The sequence below is a fragment of the Cibotium barometz genome, chromosome 50 (assembly GCF_041138505.1).
Source record: "Cibotium barometz isolate CiBa-2024 chromosome 50, ASM4113850v1, whole genome shotgun sequence".
NCBI lineage: Eukaryota > Viridiplantae > Streptophyta > Polypodiopsida > Cyatheales > Cibotiaceae > Cibotium > Cibotium barometz.
This window is the reverse complement of record NC_141095.1, coordinates 27,524,192-27,544,904: the sequence shown is the minus strand read 5'-3', so window position 1 is coordinate 27,544,904 and position 20,713 is coordinate 27,524,192. Positions and strand designations below refer to the sequence as shown.

At 42.8% G+C, this 20,713-nt stretch overlaps 1 protein-coding gene across 2 annotated transcripts; it reads right to left on the bottom strand.

The window, feature by feature from the left end:
• Positions 1-721: 721 nt before the first annotated feature.
• Positions 722-19,731, bottom strand: LOC147609995 (kinesin-like protein KIN-5C). Of its 2 annotated transcripts, XM_086787002.1 has the most exons (24): positions 19,495-19,731; positions 19,165-19,294; positions 18,836-18,994; positions 18,326-18,660; positions 18,036-18,174; positions 17,374-17,471; positions 17,124-17,280; positions 16,974-17,043; positions 16,739-16,815; positions 16,606-16,659; positions 16,330-16,410; positions 16,111-16,222; positions 15,933-16,019; positions 15,666-15,841; positions 15,376-15,537; positions 15,171-15,278; positions 14,869-15,027; positions 14,653-14,736; positions 14,319-14,524; positions 9,583-9,684; positions 9,356-9,465; positions 9,126-9,274; positions 8,717-8,998; positions 722-858 (listed from the first exon to the last, which is right to left on the bottom strand). In XM_086787002.1, exons 1-23 carry the CDS (start codon positions 19,551-19,553, stop codon positions 8,759-8,761), a joined length of 3,054 nt encoding a protein of 1,017 aa, XP_086643128.1. In that variant the 5' UTR covers positions 19,554-19,731; the 3' UTR covers positions 722-858; positions 8,717-8,758. The 2 variants fall into 2 exon arrangements, with proteins under 2 accessions (XP_086643128.1, XP_086643127.1); XM_086787001.1 differs by lacking the exon at positions 722-858 and having other exon boundaries at positions 8,188-8,998.
• Between the last annotated feature and the right edge of the window lie 982 nt (positions 19,732-20,713).

Here is a 20,713-nt window from a genome sequence, read left to right as displayed (position 1 = left end):
CTTATTTCACTCACTATCTCTTTAATACCGAGTTGGGGTACTCTTCCAATTTCTTGTGAGGCTGTCATAGTCAATTGGTTTCTTCTCCTCCTCTCATGAAAGCTGGCTTTAGTGGGAGATCACTTATTGTTTTAGTGGGAGATCATCTCATGAGATTACCTCCTTGGGAGAGGTTATCATAGTCAATTAGTGGGAGATCACCTCATGAGAAAACCTCCTTTAGGGAGGCTATCATAGTCATTTAGTGGGATATCACCTCATGAGATAACCTTCTTTGGGGAGGTTATCAATTCATTTCTTCTCATGAAAGTTAACTGTTTGAAGTTGAGAAAAAAACGTGTCTGCATTTATCGATTCTCTTCATTTCTTCTCATTGATAATGGCTCAAAGGCTACAATATTTGGGGGCATACATTTGATACAAGATGTTGATTTTTCAACCCTCTTTCCAATGGCATCATCATTGATCTTGAAACTATAATCAGAGTTTGTACAATCAAGAAAATCAAGTGAATCTCTAATATCTTTTAAGGTGCAGTTAGAATCAACAACAAGCTGTCTAGGTTCTTGAAAAGGGGAAACCTTGATCTCTATTTCAAACTCTGGACAATTTTCCTCAAAGTCAAGGGGGATCCAACTGCCAAGACTTTGCCTCCACCTATAATCATACCCTAAAACCAAGGATTGACGGGCTATTTGGTAGGAGAGGGATAATGAATTGGGACTTGCTTGCACCTTATAGTGTCACCTAGATGAAAGATTTCCCTTGATTTCCACGTCTCCAAGAATAGAGTCCAAATATTGTTCAATCAACCTTCCATTCAACCACATAGTCTTTGTTATTTGCAACACCAAGGACCTGAAACAAGCAACAAACACATGAAGAGGAACAAACCATGAGATCCTTATTCTCCTTGAGATCCTTCCTGGAGTCATTGCCTTCTCGATGTCTTGTGAAATTTTGGTTTTAGAGCTTAAAATTGTTTATGTATATGGGATCTCCCAATTGAGTGAATTCAAAAGAGGACTGGGTAGATCTTCAAGCTCTCCATATGAACTTGCTTTAGATGGAACTTTATATTATGAAAAGTAGACAAACAAACCATTCTTGTTGGCTAAAAAAAGATGATGATTGTTTAGGATATAGAATATGCGAAATTTCCTTAAGGATGGCTTAAAATGTGCCACTTAAGCTCTCCAGAGGCTTCCATTCAACACATGTTAATTGGAAACATGTCTCGAAATCAAATAGCTACATGTTTATTATTTTCTAGGCAATAACAATACATATTAAAATATTAGATTGCATTACGAAACTTACTGTGTGAATGCATAGATGGTAATAAAGGCTTCTAATCAGTCCGTTTGGTTGAGCGAGAAAAAACACGACAGATGGGCTGCAATGGGAAAGGAGCAAAATGTAGCACTTGAAACATGAATTAACAACAAAAATGAGACGAGTGACACGTGGGCTCCAACGATCATGACACGTGGGCTCCAACAATTATACACATGGCAAGCTCACATTCATCACATGGATGAGCTCCAACGATCGCGTGACATGTGAAAAGATGCAGGGGAGAAGAGAGCTTGAGCTCTTCCAAGCACACACACACTCACAAAACCCTAAAAGAGAACACACAAGGTGAGAGGCTGAAAATCTTCTTCTTCACACAACACTCAACACACCATATACAAAGATAAGAGTACACAATATGAAAAGGTACTCAACCAAATACATACTAGGGTTCTCTATAGTGTGAACCCAACTAAATGAGCTGGCACTATAACTATGCCAGTCTCTAGAATGGCTATCACACAACCTATCATCCCACTGGCCGCATATCACCCATGATCTCACCAACCATGCCAATGGTGTAAGTGTGGGGCCTATCCCCCAGGTGGGTCATCAGTGTCCACCGCCTCACTAAATGAGCTCGATATCTCAACACTCCCCCTCGAGCTCAACTCTATCTCATGTACACTAAGTGAAGCCCTAAATCTGCGGAGCTTCTCTGTACCCAATGCTTTCGTGAAGATGTCAGCGACCTAATCCTGTGTGCTGACATAAACAAGGTCAACATCTCGTGCCAAAATCTTCTCTCTGACAAAATGGTAGTGGACCTATATATGCTTTGTGCGAGCATGAAAAATTGGGTTCCTGGCCAGCTATATACTGCTAATTTTGTCACAGAAAATGACAACTTGTCTATCCATTGATAGACCCAAATTTGCAAGTAGCTTTCTCAACCAAGCTACCTCACATGCTGCCATAGCAGCACCTCTATACTCGCCTCTGTACTAGATAGAGCAACCGTAGGCTGCTTCTTGTTGCTCCAAGTTACAGCAGCACTCCCCAAAGAAAACATGAAGCCACTAGTAGATCTTCTATCTGAGATACTACCAACCCAATCAACATCTGTGTATCCATGTACACATATCTCTGTCCCAGTTTCATAAAATAGTCCACAATGCAAAGTAGACCTCACATACCTCAGTATGCGTCTCAATGCATCCAAATGCGGCTTCCGAGGAACCTACATAAACTGACTCACCAACCCAACAACATAGCTCAAATTTGGCCTGGTGATCGTCATGTAGATCAAGCTTCCTACCATGCACCTATACATAGTAGGATCCTCCAAAATCTCTCCTGAATTTGCACTCAACTTGCCATTCTGATCCAATGGCACTGAGATAGGCTTACAACCTGTCATACTATACTTGGACAACATGTCCAAGCCATACTGCTTCTGCAGTAATCCAATACCATGTGGTGACCTAATCACCTCAATGTCCAAGAAATATCTGAGCTCCCTGAGATCCTTCATCTCAAACTTCTGTCTAAGCAAGATCTTTATATCAAAGATCTCTGCATCATGATCTCCCCAGTAATGATGAGTCTACATAGATGACAACAAGCAAAACCCCTCTATCACTGTGTCTCACACATACACATACAACGAGAAATCCGCATTGGCTACATGAAAGCCAATAATGACAAGATATTCAGAAATCTTGTCAGACCATGCTCTTGGTGCTTGTTTTAAGCCATACAAGGCTTTCTTCAACCTGCAAATATGCTCGAGGTGACTCACATCCTCACAACCAGGTGGCTACAACATATACACCTCTTTCTACAAATTTCCATGCAAGAATGCATTCTTTACATCCATCTGATGTAAAGAGCATTACTTTGACGCAGCCACTTCTATCACAACTCTCACTGTTTCCATCTTGGCAACTGGGTTGAAAGTTTCCTCATAATCAATGCCATATATCTGCGCATATTCTTTGGCTACCAATCTAGCCTTGTACCTGCTTATGCTTCCATCACTGTTATGTTTTACTTTGTACACCCACTTGCATCCAATGGCTTTCTTGCTTTTAGGCAATTGCACTAAAACCCCAAGTCTCATTTCCATATAGTGCATCCATCTCCTCATCCATAGCTTTCTCCCAACACACATTTTCAATAGCCTCATCAATGCATGTGGACTCTATAACCTATACAACTTTTGCCATGTATACATAGTGATATGCCACATAATCATCATAGGTAAACCTCTGCACAGGATTCTTCACTCTCCCAGATCTTCGCAGATTTACATTCATGGCTTCCATAGCCTTCTTTACACCAAGTGTTCTCATAGCTAGTATCCCAAGATCCTCATCAAGGCTCATCTCTGAGCCACTAGACTCTCCATCAACATGAGAATGCCCTGCAAAAATGTCAAGCATACTAAGGGGCTCAACCACTTTCTCTTTCCCTTTATGTGATGTACTAATCACATTTGTAGGACTGGTATTATGACGCAGCCTACCACTCCATGGTCTATCAGCTGAACCACTAGATGAGGACTCTCTTGGTCCACTCAAAGACTGTGATTGCAGTGACTTGCATTCTGTGCAACCACATTTCCACTCACATCAGCCCCAACAGCTTCATTTTCAGTAGCATACCAGCTGCTCATCTCATCAAAAACAACATCCCTGCTTACCCTCAACTCACATGTAGCAGGGTTATAACACCTGTATCCCTTTTGCTCAAGGGAATACCCAATAAACACATTTTTTAGCTTTTGGATCCAGCTTAGTTCTCAACTCATTTGGCACATGCACATATGCAATGCATCCAAAGACTTTCAGATGAGACAAATCAGGTTTCTGCCACAGTAAACCTCTCCTCTAGAGTTACATCATGTATGGTTGCAATTGGAGTCCTATTTCATGATGTAAATTGCTGTAGAAACAGCCTCAGCCTAATAGCTATGCGGCATATTCTTCTCTCCCATCAATGCTCGCGTAATCTCAGCCTTCCAATTGGAGAGGACTACAAGAGTAGGAGAGCCTAATGCTTAAGGGAGATGAAAAAACATAGGAGCACGATTTCCATATCTCCATGGCTAGCTTCTCCATCACATTATGGGCCTTTCAAGATTGTCCCACAAGTGTCCTCATTATTATTTTGAAAAAAAGATATGAATTTTTGTTGTCACAATACCACATGGTGGCAAGTACATGGTTCGCCACCACCACCTTGCCTATTAGGGAGAGCCTCGTCAAGCTTCAATATAGAAGCTTCTTCCAAATACTCAAAAGAAACGGAGCGAACTGCTGCTCAAGAGAGATCTATGCCAACTTGGCAACCGAGATAACGAACTAGAGTGCCCCTCGAGATCCACTGTGGAAAGTCTCAACTATTCACCAAGTCGAGGCAAGTGCTACGCTTACCCAAAAACCACACGACTTGTGCCAATTGGTCTATGCTCTTGATGCATGACAAAAAATCTCGATCGTCTTCACAAATCCCTAGAGATTCCCCACATCTCTTGCAAGGAAAGCAGTTGTGTCATCTACAAACTTTAAGTCGAGCAACTCCTCCTGCATATGGAGGGAAAGACATAATCCTTGGATCCCGATCTCTTGGGCGGAGAGAAAACTACTCATGGGGGCCTCGACGACGAATAGGGAGGTAAGGTGCCAGAGGACAGACATGTCTAATCGAGTGAGGAAATCTGTCACTCCACGAGCTCCGTGATGAATGAGAACTTGGCTATGTGAGGTTGAATAAAGTCTCGAGACTCCACAAATCCACTCTATGGGGAATCCCATCCAACTCATTGTGCCCTCCAAAAAGCTCCAATCCACCCTATCATAAGCTTTCTCAAAGTCTAGGAGTAGCACAATAAGGTCCTACTGTCGCATTATGGCCAAAACTGTCGCCTTCCAAAAGATAAAGATGTTGTCCAGAATGCTCTAATCCTGAACAAAGCTAGTCTGAGTGTCGTGGATCCAATCTAGGAGAAAAGACTGAAGTCTCTTGCTGATAGCCTTGGCCAAGATCTTATAGATTGTCTCTAGAAGAGTGATGGGTCTCAACTGTCGGATTTCCTATTTGTCACCACCCTCCTTGTGAGTCAAGAGAATCAAGCTCTCTGAGAGCCTCTCTGGCATGGCACCTATGATCATAATCTCATTATAGGCAGCTCGAAGGCCACCTTCCATGAGGTCCCAATGGCGAAGAAAGAAAGAGACTGGAAGCTCGTCCGCCCTCGAGCATTTTCCCCTAGAAAGTGTCATCAATGTCTTTGCCAACTCTTCAACAATAAATGGTGTCAATAAGAATGACCAATGAGAAGGGGAAACCACCTCCCTCATATGCTGCCAAACCCTCTCGCGTGCGTCCACCACCTGTGGAGATACTGGGACACCTGTGAGGAGAGATCGAAAAAAGTCTGTGGCGATAGCTCTCACCTGAGGGGGATCTAAAACAATAGCCCATCCTAGCCACGCAACCTACGAATATCGTCTCTCCTCTTGTGGGGAGACGGCTATCTCAAAGAAATCCCCGCATATCTCGGAGTCCTGAATGAGGTTGTCCATAATCCTCAAGCTCACATGCATGTCGTGCCTCCAAGGGTTCTCTAAGGACAGAATAACCGAGGCATGATCAAAAAAAGAAGTGCCTACCAAGATACCAATCATACCTCCTCGACTACAAGCCCACTCATCAACTTAAAACCTGTCTAGTCTAGAGAGGTTGGGACCGGTGCTCCTCCTATCCGATCTCAAGAAGAGCAAAGGCTCCTAGGACTACACCCAAGGGTTTTGTCCCCCGAGTGCAAGAATCATCTCCTCCCAAGCTGAATACTCTGCTCCTGAAACTATGACCATGTCACCTCCAAGTATGTCCTCAGCTGCCTCTATCATGTTAAAGTCGCCGAAAAGTCAACATGAGGGAGGGCTTGCCGAACTGAGCTCCAAAAGAGGACTCTACCTGCAGCAACCTTCAAAGCATAAACATTGAGGAAGCCAACGCTATCCTCTCTAATCATAATTGTAATCTACTGTGCACACCCCGAGGCAATGACTCTTGAGCCAATCACTGCCGCGACTGCATTGCTCACTGACAAAGATACACAACCCTCCCCTACGTCTCAGAGGGGCCAAAGCAAAAGTGTGACTCTTGCCTAGAAGAATCTTCCTACATCTACGGGTGCTCCCCTCTGAGAGGTAATGCTCCTGGAGGAATAAAATGTCTATGGGTCCCCCAACTATGGCTCTCTTAAGCTCGCCTCGCCTCGCCTCGTAGGACACCTCATCTATGAATGCACTAAGGCCCACCCTTAAACCCTAAATGTTCCATGAAACAATCCGCATGAAATAAAAGTCTTTCCTCGTGTCTTCTACGTTAACCTTGTTTCGATGTCTGAATTTCGACGAACAATGATCAATATGACCATTAATGTTGAGGCACCCAAGAAGGTAATCGAAGGATAAGGTTGAGGTGCCCAACAAATGAATCGAAGGAATAGAAATGGATCCATGTACAATCGCCATGCATCTCAAAGGATAGGATACATTGTGTGTGGGTGTACACGCCCATGAACCTCCTTTTGGGTGTACGCACACTCAAGAACCTACTAAAGCGTATACAAATCCACACTTCAAATTCACATAAAAGCAAGCACCTTCTCATCTCACCTCTCAACGGCTTTGATGAGCTGCACTACCTTGCATAACATGATCAAAGTAAGACACATGAAATCAAAGCTTACACGAGCAAATGCTTTATTAAGGATTTAAAAATCTCACTTGCACCAACGAGTGCTAGCTCATCTGGTAGAGCCTTGGTCTCTACTCCCAAGGTCTTGTGTTCAAGTCTTGGGGGCCTCCTTAGGTACCTACCCTTGATGGGTTGATTATAAGCATGTATGATGGGTTTGGGTTGATTATAAGCATGTATGATGGGTTCGCCAGCCCTCATCCCGGCGGGCCACCTCCACCTCTGTGTGTGACTAAAATTTCCTGTACCTTCGAAAAAAAAAAAATCTCACTTGCCCTCTGCACTGGGAACCGATAATGACAATTACTGAAAAATAATAAAGACAATCATTCCGGCAAGTTATCTCACTATCAACAAAGTTACTCGGTGTGCTCACACATACCCCCCTCCCCAGTCAAGAAGCACCCCGTGGATCACTCTTTCCTCAGGTTCCTTCAAGAATTGTTGCAAGCCTTGTGAGCGCTCAGAAATCTGAAGCTTGGTAATTTAAAGGCCCAGCATAGTAAGGCATTTTTTATTTCTTTCCAGTGGTCAGATTTTGAACTCTTTGAAGGCAACTCAATACATTCTCCTCCAGAATCCAGCTTGTGAAGTGTGATGTCATGCCACTTTGGCAACATCAACATTCTTCATCTACTGCATGTATAACATGCATATTCGTGCAAAGAAATTCGAGGAAATGATGAAGAACATGGCAGGACAACAATGATACTAAGTTATGGGATCATGAGTGGCCAGCTTGCATTTGAGAGAGAGAGAGAGAGAGAGAGAGATCACTTGCTACTAAGTTAAGAGATCACGAGTGGCCAGCTTGCAGTTGACACACACACACACACACACACACACAGAGAGAGAGAGAGAGAGAGAGAGAGAACACTACGAGTTTTTTACCCCAACAAAGTGTAAGACAACTTAAGCTTTTTTGCTCTTGTAATCTGTTTATTTTGAGGTATGAAACTCGTGAGTCATTCAGTTTCCGTGATAGATGTAAGCTAGACAAAAGGGATTTATTACCCCGAAAAAAATGGAAAACTTAACCTTTAATGTATTTCATCTAGTCGTGCTTTTCAACTTGGATCATCCCAAGTCTCACTACGTAGAGGTAAGTAGAGTAAAGGATTGGTTTAAAAAAAGAACCAAAGTTCTGCCCAAAAAACTCTCACAAAGCCCAGCTTTGCGAGGCAAGCCAAAAAATGTGCAGGAATATTCACTAGTGGAAAGCCCTCAACAAATTGGAAGTTTTTAAAACAAGCCCATTGGCCAAGGCAACAAGCATATAAAACTACTTTACATATACAAGACTATCAACAAAGATTACAGAGATTCCTGGGATGGTAGACTAGTGCTATGCAGGGTTTCATTACTGCTACAAATAAGAGCATCATACTCGTTCAATGTGGAGGGCATTGGCATGGGGTCCACTCCAATACTATCCCTAACTTCATTGGAGATGGAGCATCATGGTCTATGCATCATGATGCAGCACCAGCATATCACTCAACCTTATTTAAGGTGGAGTCCCATGATTGTCAATGTATATCATCCTTCACATGTGTTATTTAAGGTGGAGTCCCATAATTGTCAATGTATATCATCCTTCACATGTGTTATTCCAATATCACTAAAAATACAAGGAGGTAATAATTACCTGTAGGGCCATATCACCTTGTCGATTGCTTGTCTGGTCTTCTTAGTTGATCCTAGCAAGAGGTATTCGTGTTACGGGAGCTTCATTGAGCAGTGAAGGCTTGCTCGTGGAGAGATTTTCCTGGTCCATGACTGCATTCTCTTCTTTAGTACCAATGCCCAACTTCTCCTTGTATTTCCTAAGCATGATCTCTGCTTGGGGAGCACGTAGCTCCTCTATGGAGGCCTTGCTGGGAACATGGATTTCTCGCCTCTTGGGTGTCAAGGTAGTGGGGTGGTCCTCCTGAGAGGGAGCCATCAAGAAGCTATTCAGTCTTTCAAAAAGAAAAGATAGGATCTATAATCTAAACTAGCTAAGGTAATTCTTAATTTAATATGAAGATTAGCAGAGAGTACACTAAGCAACTTACCTTGATGTCCTCAAAGCAACGAGCCGAAAATCTTTGCATCTCTTCCACTTTGGTGTGGTGGCAGCTCCGAAGGGCAGCAAGCACCTGCAACTGGTTCGAGATATTACACTGTAGACCATGCTCAGCTTCATTGTCAAGATTGGCTGTGCCTGCAGGCACATTACTGGTGTCAGACATGAGATGTGAAATCTTACATTTGACTTGAAGAGCATATATATCAAAAAGACCACCTTGCATGTGTGCACTTAAAGAAGCACTGCATGCCTTTACTTCCTCGTCAGCTGCCAAGCTTGCATGCTTGAAGTCGGTTCTTAATTTAGCATTGATCTCCTTTGCCTCCCTGCAGTCTCTCATGTATACCACAGTTACAAACACAGCCAAACATTAATCAGCTTAGCAGGCTTTGAAATTAAGTATAAACAGCAAGCTCTTGAAGTTCTGGGATTTGAATACAGACCTGACAATTGATTCCATCACTGGGATTTGACTTTTAGTGCACTGTTCTAGTGAGGATTGAGCCTTTTCCCATTGCTTTGAAGCCTCATTTGTCCCCCCCATACTGCAAAATAGTTTTTAAAAAATAGAGGACCGAGTCATGTCCATGCAAATACTCCTAGCTTGCAGGATAGCTGTGTACTTTGACTAGATTCCTTCAAGTTTAGGTAGAAATTCTGAACTTTGAGATAACATTAATCATTTATAAACAACATTTGTAAACAAATGTACATATAAATAGTGTTCTTGCAATTTCTATCAGGATCATTTCCTACATATTATTACAGATGGATTTATCCAGAGGCCTGGGTACGTACAATATAATGGAGTGTCCCAGAAAACAATTCCAAGTGAAATGAACAATGTTAATAGAGATAATGAATCCAGAAGGCATGGATTGAGCTGGAGATGCTTCCATCCAGAATGGCCATCTACCCCATAACCACTTTCTCACAGTAACTAAGGATGGCATCATTCAGATGCCAACTTCTTTGGGCACACAGATGTCACGGTACTCAGAATCTCAATGGGACAGCTTACGGCCCCATCACATTGAAACAACAAAGGTGGATGGGGAACTATGAATACACCCAATCTGTGGTGTGCATGAGATAGAGATGGAACATCGTGCCAGCTTGCAATGCCCAGCATACTATGAGCTTCGAGAGAGATTTCCATAAGGGTGGCCCTATATTTACATAAGACAGACACACACAAAAAATCATGAGACATACATGGGGATCACACTCACAATCCTCAAATACTTTTACAAAAGAGCCCAGGTCAGCACAGAGCCAGTGACTTTGAACCATTTGCTGTCAGATTTGTCTAGTTCACAACAGGAGCTGACGACAACAGCTTATGTCCATGCACAAGCAGCACTCCTACAAGAACAAAAAGCAGATCATGTAGCATAACGGGTGAGCCACACCAAAAGTCAACATTAATGTCACCACAATAGCCGGCATGAGGAACAATCATATGATCCCTATGCCACCATGCCTACAATCAGGAGGTGTATCACGAGTAACTATAGGCACTTTTGGGACAGTCGTCACCAGCAACATATGAGTGTGGGTTGTTATAAGCCAGGAATTGCTCAGGCCATAGAGTATGACCAGTTCTTATGGCGGAGTAAAAATAGCCCAATAATTACTTGCTTCATGGAGTGCGTTCAAGGCTCTGCTTTGGGAATACAATTAACTGGCAGCTGCAAAGCAACGGGCACTTCAATGGAGTTGTTTGGGGACTGTTCAATTTCTTGAGCAGTTTTGTTGGTTTCTTCGGCAAGAGGCACCACAGGAGGACATGTTAATGGATATGTCTTCACCACAAGAAGCTACGTTAGTGGATAAGGTTTGACCTAGGACAAAATTATTAGCAACTGATCCCTCGAGCAAGTTTCTGTATCGCCTTTCCAAGGCTATGAAATCGGAGTTGGACCGCCAACTCCAAGAATTGTTGCAATCTGGCTTCATCCGCCCTAGCGTGTCGCCATTTGCAACCCCAATCTTATTTGTCAAGAAGAAAGATGGGTCTTCCCATTTGTGTGTCGATTATCGTGCACTCAATAAGTTGACTATCAAGAGTAGATTCCCGATGCCTCGAATAGATTATATTCTCGAGAGACTGAATGGAGCAAAGGTGTTCTCGAAACTTGATTTGAAGAGTAGGTACCACCAAGTGATGATTGTGGAGAGACATCCCCAAGACAACCTTCCGTACTAACTACAGTTAAGCAACATGACATTGATGTGGAGAAAGTCCTTAAGTTGCTAGAGAGCAACGAGCTCTACGTCAATGAAAAGAAGTCAAAATTTTATTTATTCCAGATACATTACTTGGGATACACAATTAGTGCAGAAAGCATTCGATTTGATCCAACTAAAGTGACCGAGATTATCAATTGGGAAATACCTCAGACAACCTATGACATCAGATCCTTTGTGGGTATATGCCAAGCATACTCCACCCACATAGACAAGTTTTTTGACCTCGGCGGATCTCACCGATCTGCTAAAGAGAGTGAAGACAAGACAACGGATTTGAATGACTCCATCAGCGTTGGAAGCATTCAAGAACCTCAAGGTGGCTTTATCAGAAGCACCTTGTTCAGCACTTACCTTGTGGGACGAGCCATTTCAAGTGATCACCGATATAAGTAACATCGTAATTGGAGGTGTGTTACAACAGAATGGTCATCCAGTAGCTTACATGTCTCGTAAGTTACTGTCCGCGAAAAAAAATTACTCAGTCTACGATCGTGAACTCCTTGCAATTATACAAGCCTTGAAACATTGAAACATTTTCTTTATGGTTGTGACTTTGAGGTTCGCACTGACCATCAAACATTACGCTGGATTCAAACAATGCCAAGTACACAGTGAAGTGATCGACAACACCGTTGGAGTCAGATATTCCAACAATTCGGTGGTATGATTGAGTACTTTCCAAGAAAGGCCAATCCAATGGCCGATGCTTTAAGCAAGAAGAGACAAGTGACTTCGATTCAGACCACTAGGCTCGACCTTTGATACGCGATGGTTGGCTTTTCTACAAAGGCCGACTGTATGTCATAAAGTCATTCAAGGCAACTCTTCTCCATGATGTCCATGACGCCATTATTGGTGGTCATAGGGACATGAATTCAACTATGGAGAAATTAGAACGGCAATATTATTGGCCAAAGATGAGGTGAGATGTGTTTATATATGTACAACGTTGTGATATTTATCAAAAGGTGAAAGCTCCTCGCAAAAAGAAGATAGGGTTATTACAACCCTTGCCAATTCCTGAGGATCCTTTCCAAGATATTTCAATGGACTTCGTCCACGAATCTATCTCCCAATCCGAGTAAGCATAATACTAAGTGCTTAACCATTGTTGATAGATTTAGCAAATTTGTTATGCTTATTTCTTACCGCAGGGCCAATGTGACCGCCAAGGATGTTGCCCAGTTGTTCATTCGGCATTGGTACCCGATTGACGGGATTCCTGGGACCATATTGTCTAACCAAGATGCCAAGTTTACCAGTCATTTTTGGAGGGCATTGTTTGATAACTTTAATACTAAATTAAATTTTTCCAGTGCATTCTACCCACAGACGGACGGCCAAATAGAGATATACAACCAGTTGGCCTTTGATGTGCTAAAGTGTTATGTCCACGATCAACAAGGTAAGTGAAAACCTTATTTACCTTTAGTTCAAGCCGTTTTGAATGATTCTTTTTGTTCAACTATTGGTAGGACTCCATATGAGGCAACGTTACCTTTCCAATCGTTTTTGACCAAGACCTCGTCTTCAGTACCTCAAGCGAACAGAGTGACAAAGTCTTACCAAGAGATTTTAGAGTCAGTAAAAGACAAGTTGACTGAAGCACAAGAGACCTACACTCGACAAGCTAATAAAGATCGAAGGGATATGAAGTTTTCAGAAGGGGATTGGATTTATCTTCGGATTATGAAGCAATGGTTGAAATAGGTGGACAAACGATGCCCAAAGTTATCTTTCAAGAGCTTCGGACCTTTTCTCATCCAAAAGAAGATTAATGAGGTATCTATGCAGTTAAAGCTACCTCCAAGTTGGACTATGCACGATGTGTTTCACGTTAGTTGGTTAAAGCCATATGCAAGTCCGATCCCTTCAAAAGTTAAAGACAAGGCGGAACCAGATATTATTGATGAAGCAGAAGTTATGGTTCCAGAACAGATACTTCTGCACCGTTTCAAGCATGGCTCCGACCGAAGACAAAGACAGTTCCTCACGAAGTTTCAAGACAAAGGGACCGACAAAGCGGTATGGCTTGACAAAGAGTTTTTCGAGGACTATTCGGCGTTATTCACAGATTATTTGGAGACTATGCAGCTTCCGTCAAGTTAAGCAGAAGGAGACATCACGTGCATCCCACACTTGGATGCAATGTAGACATATCTGTATAGAAGGTGCAAGACCTGGGATGGTAAATTGGTCCCATGTGAGCCCACCAATCCGGAACAAGTCAACCAAGGATCCATCCCAATCGTCCGAGGCCAAGTGTGCATTGTCCTGCACATGAGTCCGAGGTCAAGTGTGCACTGTCCTGCACATGAAACAATGCCAGTCCGCGCTGTGTCTCCCTCTCATCTCATCATTCACCAACAGCTAAGGCAAACAAGGGCCAGGACAGCCAGAAGTTGCTAACGCAAAGGGGTGAAGGACTGCAAGTCAAGAGTTATCTCAACCGCCAAGGAAGGTCAAGTTTCCTGTATTTTCTTTTCAGATTTACATCATTCTAATAAAGCAAATACACCGTTCATGGTGAGGGCCCTACAGAGGGTATTCAAGACCCAATACTGTGTCCTCTCCTCTCTCCCTCTCTTTTTTTCACATCTTCATTCAATTTTTGTGCGTTAATTCCGTCACGAAAAGTATGCTGATATTTCTGAGCATTGAAGTTACCAATCTCCCCCAAGGCTTCCGCATGTTACAATGTCCATGATGAATACCACGTGGCTTGTATGAAATGTTTCCTTTAGGTTTGAAGCTTATGACACATTTTTGAAACGCATTTGCAAACTATGGAAAGATTTTTGCTATCACTTTCTGGCCCTTGAGGCTTGTAGACTGCCTTAGAAGACGAAGATGTAATCTATCTGCATGCACCTCCACGGTATACCAAAGAAAGAAAAAACCAGACAAAATATCAATACATGCATACCAGTTTTGTACAAGTGCTTCCATCTGGCAATGTCTTGCTGCCAGCTGTCCACACTCTTCAGCATTAATGGCTTCAGTGTGACTCAAGAAGGACTCCCATTGGTTTTGTGTCTCACATGCCAGATTTTTTACCCTTTTCATGCCATCTTGTAAGACATATCTTTCTGATGCAGCCTGCCCTCTTAGACTAGACACCGTAGCATGTACCTTTAAGCATGAAAGGAATCAGTAAAACAGTTAAACTGCACAAAAATGCTATATTTTCTAGCCTATATATATTCTTAAAATGCTCAAAGCAGACAAAAATTAACTACAGGATAAAAGAGAGCACCGACCAAAGCAGACTTGCGAGCTTTTGCCTTTGCAAAAAATGCAGTAATGTCTTGAAGCATTTGCTGCTCTTCTTGTCTGGCCTGTTCCTATAAACCAAATCTCGTCTCACAATCAGCATCCCCTTGATCATCATGCATTTGAATTCTCAAATTTTGCATCCTACCATTTGCCATGTTTTGACCTGCCCCATGCACTAAGAATAAGGTGGCAAAGTGTACCTCAAAGGTCTTCTCAAACTCTGCCAAACTATTTTCCTGAGCCAGGCTGGTCTCATCAATGCAATGGCTTAGCTCAACAGCTTGTCTCCCAAGTTGATCAAAAGCATCCAATGTAGCTTTGGAGATCTCTTTGGTAGCCATCATATTATTATGTGCTCCCTGCACAATGGTGAAGAGAAGCTCTTTACATGCTTTCAAAAACCGTGATATTGAGTTCGACACTCCCCTTCAACGTTATGGATCCTTGCTATCTTCCATGTTAACAAAACTGGATAGGCCAACTTCACACTGTTTTGAAGTACCTCTCTTTGTTGCTGGGCAAAAGCTGCTACTTCATTTTGCTGCTTCAAGAGTTTACTTTCTAGATCTCGCAGGACCAATTCTGCCTCTAGTACAGCATCTCGTAGTAACTACTTGAAAAGCAAGAGGTCAAGGCTAAGAGTGAGGGTGTGACAAAGTTGTAAGAGAAAAAGCACATATACATTTCAGCCCAAAGTTGCCCCTTACATTTTGAAGCATGATGGCATGATCAGAAGTCGTGCAATTCACTTTGTCAAGCATCAAGTTTGCACTGTTTTCTTGAGATTGGGCCAACTCATGCAGGCCTTGAAGACGGGCAAAGTACAAAAGCTTCAAGTCTTCCACTTTCCTCTTCAGTTCTTCTGCAGACTGCACTAGAGACATTAAAATCACAGGATATGGCATACAAGAAACCCTTCACTTTGAGCCTTGAGGTCTATCCATCACTTCCCTCTCAAAGATCCATGCCTTAATCATCAGGTAAAATGGATACATACACTTATTTTGGAAGACATGAATGCTTGGATCTGTTCCTCGAAAGACACAAGGTGTTCTTGCTGGTGTTTTATGGAAGTAGACACATCCTTACGGAGGATGTCCAAGCATTTGGTAAGCTCGGACTGGAAGTTTTGGACAACCTTGATGTTCCCAGCTTCAACTTGCTTCTTCCTCTCTTCACAGCCACAAGAAAACCCATCAATTTAACCTAGATTTCAACCACACAGAAACTTGCCTACAATCAGAAAAGATGGTTGCAGCTTTACCAAGTTTTGTGAAGAGACCGGTCACATCTTCGACAGTTTGCTCAAAGTTCGAGCGTACAAAGACAGCCTTCTCAAGTAGAGCAGTTTCTGGTCATCAATAGAAGCAATGAGACCCCATGATTAAGAAAGGTTTACACTTAAGTCTAATCTGCATAATCATGTATGCAGCTCCTGATACCTGATTGCTGCTGACTCATGATAATAAATTCCTTCTCATTGATCTTATCATTTGCTAGTCTGATATCCTCCTTGGCTTCCATAAGGGTCTGTTTTGTGCCTTCAAGATCCTTCTGCAAAGTTGGGAATAATCCAGGTTATCCCCAAGATTCCAAGCAAAATATCTGAGAGATTGGAACACTCCTACAAAGCTACTTGAAATAGGTCCAGTACCCCACACCTGCTTTTCTTCTAACTGAGCACTGATTTCATTGCAGAGCTCATGCTCCAACTCATATCGTGATTGCATCTCCTCCAGTAGCTGCAACATTCACAAACAAGATCACCTCCAGATTCCAATATTGGTTGCAGACATGCCAGATTCTGATTTGGCATGCATGGGTAGCACATCCCCTTGCCAAACATATGAATGTACAAACATGTGAACCCCACCTCATGGCAGTGATGGACCACATAGTTTGCATGATATTAATTATTTTGAAAAAAAAAATCCCACCTTACGGGTGGATTCCAAATCATCCTCCACACGCTCAATCTTTACAGCCATGGCCTGCTCAAAATAGGACTGTAAGGACCCACCCTCGGAGAGAGTATGTCATAAAGAGTTGGCAAAACAAATCAAGTGAAACCTTTCTTTCTGCTTCCTCTTGATAGAAGCGATCCCGAGGAATGTAGACCCCATTTTTTTCACGCGCAGCATGTAACTCTGCAAGTAGATTCCCCCCCCCCAGAAGCTCCGTAATTTTTTTGAAGATTGCATTTGTCCGTTTAGTTTGCAGATCATCATCTAAGAAAGCCTCAAACTGATGACTTAACAGACAAAGAAATGAAAGAGGATGTCTGGGCTTAGATAACTGTGTTTACCTGCCTTGAGTCGCTCAATCTCACCATAAAGCTCTTTGATGAGAGTTGTCTTCATCAGTTTTTGGTTTACCTGAAACAGTCAAGCTAAGGAGTCATAAACTCCACGGCAAAGACAGACAAAACAGACAGCATATCACAGAAGATCCACACCTCTGGCTTGTTCTTAATGCTCTTAGCTCGTTGAGCATAGTCCAAAGTACTCATAGTTTCTTCAAGACAATGAACAGATGGAGAGACAGTTGCAATTATGCAAGTTTTGGTTCTTCCACCAAGAGAGTCTCTCAATAGCCTTGTCAACTTACTATCCCTTTCAACATAAAAACACCCAAATATGTTAGGGACCATCCTGAGCTAAGCAGATGGAAGATAATGTTTCAACAAAACCAAATGCATGTAGCACCTGTACGGAACATGACCAAGATGTTCCACCAGGCTCGTTATTACACGACCTAGTGTGAGCAGGCTCTTATTGATTTCGCCTGCTTCTCTTGCTCGACCCTACAGGAATCAAAACACCAATCCTCTTACTGAGCCATAAGCCATGAGCGGGGAGCCACTCACACGCACACATACTCACTGTATGGATGTTATATACGCAAGGTTGTTGGATGATTGTATGCCTGTGTCTGTATGTAATGAGGTATGTATGTCACACGCACGCATGCATGTATGTAGCTATGAAGTATATGCATGCACTATGGTTGTATGCGTGTGTGATTATGTATAGGCAATGAAACATTTCATCCATTCGAAAACTTTTTTTAATTAACTTTTCTTCCGCATTGAATTTTGAGAGTCTATTTATTGAGTTTTTGGAAAAATTTCAGTCTACTCATCGTTTCAAGTTAGAACGATGCCTATTTTAAACCTTATATGTTTTGTACTGCACTCAGGCACATTAAAGAATGCATGTACAGCTGAAACCCCTCCCTCGAAACGTTTAAGAAACCTGACCTCCAGGCAGGCACGCTTTGTAGTTTATTCATGGTTGGTAACTATGCACGCATGCATGCAAAACACATGGCATACATGTACGCATCAAGGGGAAAGCAACGTGCCAACCTCTCTAGCACCAGAACGGCAGATGTTTTCAGAACCAGCAAGGTCAACCAGATTAAGTTTTCCACATTTCATCAACTCTTCCCCTTCTGCTGTTGCTTCCTTGATGTGAATGGTTATCGAGAAGATCGAGTGTGATCGGCTGAAAAAAATATGAAATGCACATCATAAGGAACTCCAAGGAGTGAAAGTCTTACGCTATGTAACACACACAATGAGTACCATGGAGGATGACAATATAACTGGGATACATCTGAAAGCATAAAATTGAGTGAATAATGTGCTAGGAGTACCTCGACTGCTTGTTCAGAAGTGTCTCGGCAGTGCGCCTCTTGGCTGAACCCCTATCAAGCAAGTTGAAGATCTCAGTGGAGTTCGTGACAATCACCTCCTCCAAACCACGAACAATCACGCCCCCCTTTCCATCTTCCATGAGTAACAAAGGCCTTCTCTTGTCATCCTGGACTTTGCAGATGTCCTCTGGTACCAGCAAATCAGTAGTTTCCTCATTATACAGCTCCAAAAAGGTGACCTTTACAGAGTACTCTGTATTCTGAACCTCCAGAGTATCGAAAATCTGTTTGATGGCTCTAGGAATCACACCCGCATCAGGTGGAAGCTCCGCATTCTGAGGGACAGTAAGTGTTTGAAAACAGCAAAGATAAAAAAACCAAGAGAGAGAAAAAGGCTACATTTGAGTTAGATTCTTTTATTGCCAAACAGAGCTCGCAGAGCAAGAACTGATTCAAGGAACATCGACACAGTATCATTGGACTAAGAGTCTGAAGTGAACTGAGTCATACACCAGCCTTCTTGCCTGCACCTTCCATGGTGTAAGTCTTCCCTGTCCCAGTCTGTCCATATGCAAAAATGGTGCAGTTGAACCCTTCCAGGACTTCATTCACAATCGGAACTATTGCTTGATCGTATAAATCTTTTTGCTGTGACTGCGGACCAAAAACCTGCCGTGCAGAATGCCATGAGTGATTGATTCAACATGTAGAAAGACATTTGAGATGGTTCATGCTGCCTGCATGGTTATGTATGGCGTAGTCATGCATGAGGACTACGAATCTCAACTTCACTGAGTTCCAGCACAGTTAGGACAGGGATATGAACAAAAGGACCTCACCTTATCAAATGTGAAGGTTCGGTCATGCTGCTTGCCTGCGATGTTCTGGGAGACTGAAACCTCACGCTGGAGGCCATGGCAGGTGATGACCTGGGGGGCGTTGGACAGCAGCTCATCATCGTTGAAGGGTCTGTAGAGAGGAAGGAAACGAAGAAAACAGGAGCTGAGAATGAAGGAGGAGAAGAAAAAGAAGAAACAGAAGCTAAGAGGCAAGAAAGGAGGAAAAATGAGAAAGCGATGAGCAAGTTAAGAGAACACACGCACAGAGGAGACTGCAGGAACAAGCCAAAAACCGTAATCAAGAGAGAAGGAGAGGAAGGGAGAGGAAACCTGCATCGTAGAAGGACTTGAACGTTCACGCCTTTCTCCTTCTCGTGCCGAGAAGCCATGGCATATGCAGAGGCAGCAGCTCGATAGCCAGTCGCAAACTGACAGGAGCTAGGTGTGGCAGTGATGGAGCGTAGAGAAACGTAAAACACCCGCTAGTTTTTCAAAGTTTTTCTTTCTTTTTTGCCGGTTCCCGCTTTCAAAACTTTTCTGCCCTTTGTCGTGTCTTCTCTCTCTTTCTCTTCCAAACCCTCTCTCTATAAATATATACCCTCATCATGTCTTGCTATGGCTTGTGCATTACCCTCTTGGTATTACATTGCTGCCATGTGGCACATAGCTAGAGAGGAGCTCTCAGACCTATCACATAGTAGATAAGGGATTAGTTTCTCGCATTGTTGCTCGAGAAGCTGTGCCACCTTAAGACAAGAGAGCATGTGACAAAAGCGTGCAAGTCATGGACCTGCACGTAGAAACAAAACTCAGCACTTGAAATAATATTTCAATTGCCCTATGTACCAACTTGTGAGCTTATATTCGAATATGAGTGATTATATGTGTGAATACGTGAGACGTGCATATGTTTTGTTGGGACGAACAATACTATTAATATGTATATGTACATGTGTGTGGGTTTACACCTCTTTGGACTGTACATTGATGCGGTCTCTAATTATGTAGACAGATTGGGAGGCCCAGGGGCATGCCTGGCAAGGGTGTTGATACCCATCTTGTTATATGCTAATGATATTGTTCTAATCTCAGACTCTCTGGAGGGATTATAGAGACACCTGGATGCATTACAGGCTTTCTGTACGGACAGAGATCTAACAGTGAACCTTGGGAAAACCAAAGTTATGGTGGTTAACACCACACAGGCATGGGTGACGAGATCAGAGCCTCAGTTCACTTTCTGAGGGGAGCCAGTAAAGTACGTCAGGTCATATGTCTACTTGGGAGTTACTTTCACAGGACCGCGTTTCTCCTTGCAAAAGGCAACAGCAGCTAGATTAGCTCGAGGGCATGCAACCTTGGGGGCACTTGAGAGGCAGTGTGCACACATACAATTTCAGGAGCCATGCACCAAATTGTGGCTATTTGATACGCTTGTTACATCATCGACCCTCCTATACGGAGCTCCAATTTGGGGACCCAGTATACATCACAGATCTCAGAGAGGGATAGATGAGGGATGGAGGCAAATGGAGAGACCACTGATTAT

Bases quoted from the DNA above. Each gene is read 5' to 3' on its own strand.
- LOC147609995 (XM_086787002.1), bottom strand. From the start codon at position 19,553: ATGGCTTCTCGGCACGAGAAGGAGAAAGGCGTGAACGTTCAAGTCCTT. The intron at 18,175-18,325 runs GTACTCCTAGCA...TATTTTTTTCAG, and splicing joins CTTCTGAACAAGCAGTCGAG to CCGATCACACTCGATCTTCT. The intron at 9,685-14,318 runs GTATGCATGTAT...ACTATTTTGCAG, and splicing joins GAAGCACTTGTACAAAACTG to TATGGGGGGGACAAATGAGG.